Below are 1,493 nucleotides of genomic sequence, written 5' to 3'. Positions count from 1 at the left end.
TCTACCCATGGAAAGACCCATTTCTCTCTCCCTTTCAATCATGTCTCTAAGCTTACCCATACCCAGACCCCACTAGCTAATCTCCTCAACACAATGAGCATAAATGTATTCCCCTTCTCCATCACATAGTAACTCAAATTCTTTAACCGTTTATGACATGAAAAATCATCAGAACTTTAAGCAGTCTAAGCAGATTATATCCTTTTACTTCTCTCTACCATACATTTTCAGGGATTCATAGGTTATCTGGTACAGGTCCCTAGACCCAGTTATTGGTCTTATATGGTCAAAATGCTGTTCAGATTTACAAGCCAGTATGTCTGGGAGCTGATCACCAGGCTAGGTCATCCCCGAACAAACTGGTAATGTAACAATGATCTACTCATTCAGTCATTCATCTAGCATCTGATTCATTCATCTAGCATTTACTGAGCAACTACTACATGTCAGGCATTGCTCTAAGCATGGGAAGATAGCACTGAAGAAAACAGACAACAATGCCTGTCCTCATGGAGCTTACAGTCTAGTAAAGGGAACATAGAACAGAAAATAAATGAGCAGAATACATAGTCAGAAGGATGTGGAAAGTGCCAAAGAGAAAAATAAAGCAGGGAAGGTTGCTGCAGAGGTTCAGGTACAGGCTGCAGTTCTAAGAAAGCAAGTCAGGCCAGGCTTCCTTGAGAAGGTGACATTCGAGCAGACACCTGAAAATGATCTTTTCTACACCTATGGGACTGGTCAACTCAATGTACTTTATTCTCTACGGCCTCACTTCATCCTAACAGTGGCTTATGACAAGAAAAATTGTGAAAACTTTTAAACGTCTAAGTAATTGAAATCTACAGAATAAGGCACGATGGGGTTCAAATACTCGCCAAGGTCGTACTACCATTTGGTGATAGAACTGAAAGCCAGAAACCCAGGTTTCCTTGCTTCCAGGTCCTTGCTGAGGGCATAGCAAAGCTATTAATGTTTTTATTTAATGAAACTGAACTAAGCGTGCTTCTAAACATGCAGGACGGAGGCTGAATGTTTGCTCAGAGCCTCCTTGTCATCCTTAAGGGAACCCTGGAGCCCACTCGTCCTCTGACCTGGGGCCACCTCAGCAGCTTTCTGCCAAAGGTCAAACGCCCCGACTTTCTGTACACGAGCAAGTCGCCCTGCAAATCCATCTCATAAGTAGTTTTTGATGTGTACAAGAGTAAGCCAGTGTTCTTATCCCCTAAGAACCAACCCAAAATGTAATACCTTGTCCATGTTTCTTCTTCGCACTCCTTTGGAAGTTGGAACTTTGTTTGATCAAATGACATGGACGACCAAAAAACGTTGATAACCAGCTTGAAACTTTTTCTCCGCAATCGTAAGTGTTCACCCTGGCAAAAAAAAAAAAAAAAAGGAGGATGAATTGTTAGCTAATATTTCTTTAAATAAGAATCTATGGGCCGGGCGCGGTGGCTCACACCTGTAATCCTAGCTCTCTGGGAGGCCGAGGC

At 42.5% G+C, this 1,493-nt stretch overlaps 1 protein-coding gene across 3 annotated transcripts in view; it reads right to left on the bottom strand.

Moving 5' to 3' along the window:
* Nucleotides 1-1,493, bottom strand: part of MOCOS (molybdenum cofactor sulfurase) — a 49,905-nt gene that overhangs the window by 12,037 nt on the left and 36,375 nt on the right. For all 3 annotated transcript variants that reach the window (XM_012656618.1, XM_012656619.1, XM_012656620.1), the window contains exon 11: nt 1,249-1,373. In XM_012656618.1, coding sequence (XP_012512072.1) covers nt 1,249-1,373 — 125 coding nt within the window. The remainder of the gene's footprint in view (nt 1-1,248; nt 1,374-1,493) is intronic.

The sequence above is a fragment of the Propithecus coquereli genome, unplaced genomic scaffold (assembly GCF_000956105.1).
Source record: "Propithecus coquereli isolate 6110/MARCELLA unplaced genomic scaffold, Pcoq_1.0 Scaffold51, whole genome shotgun sequence".
NCBI classification, from domain to species: domain Eukaryota; kingdom Metazoa; phylum Chordata; class Mammalia; order Primates; family Indriidae; genus Propithecus; species Propithecus coquereli.
This window is presented reverse-complemented; position numbering and strand designations above follow the sequence as displayed.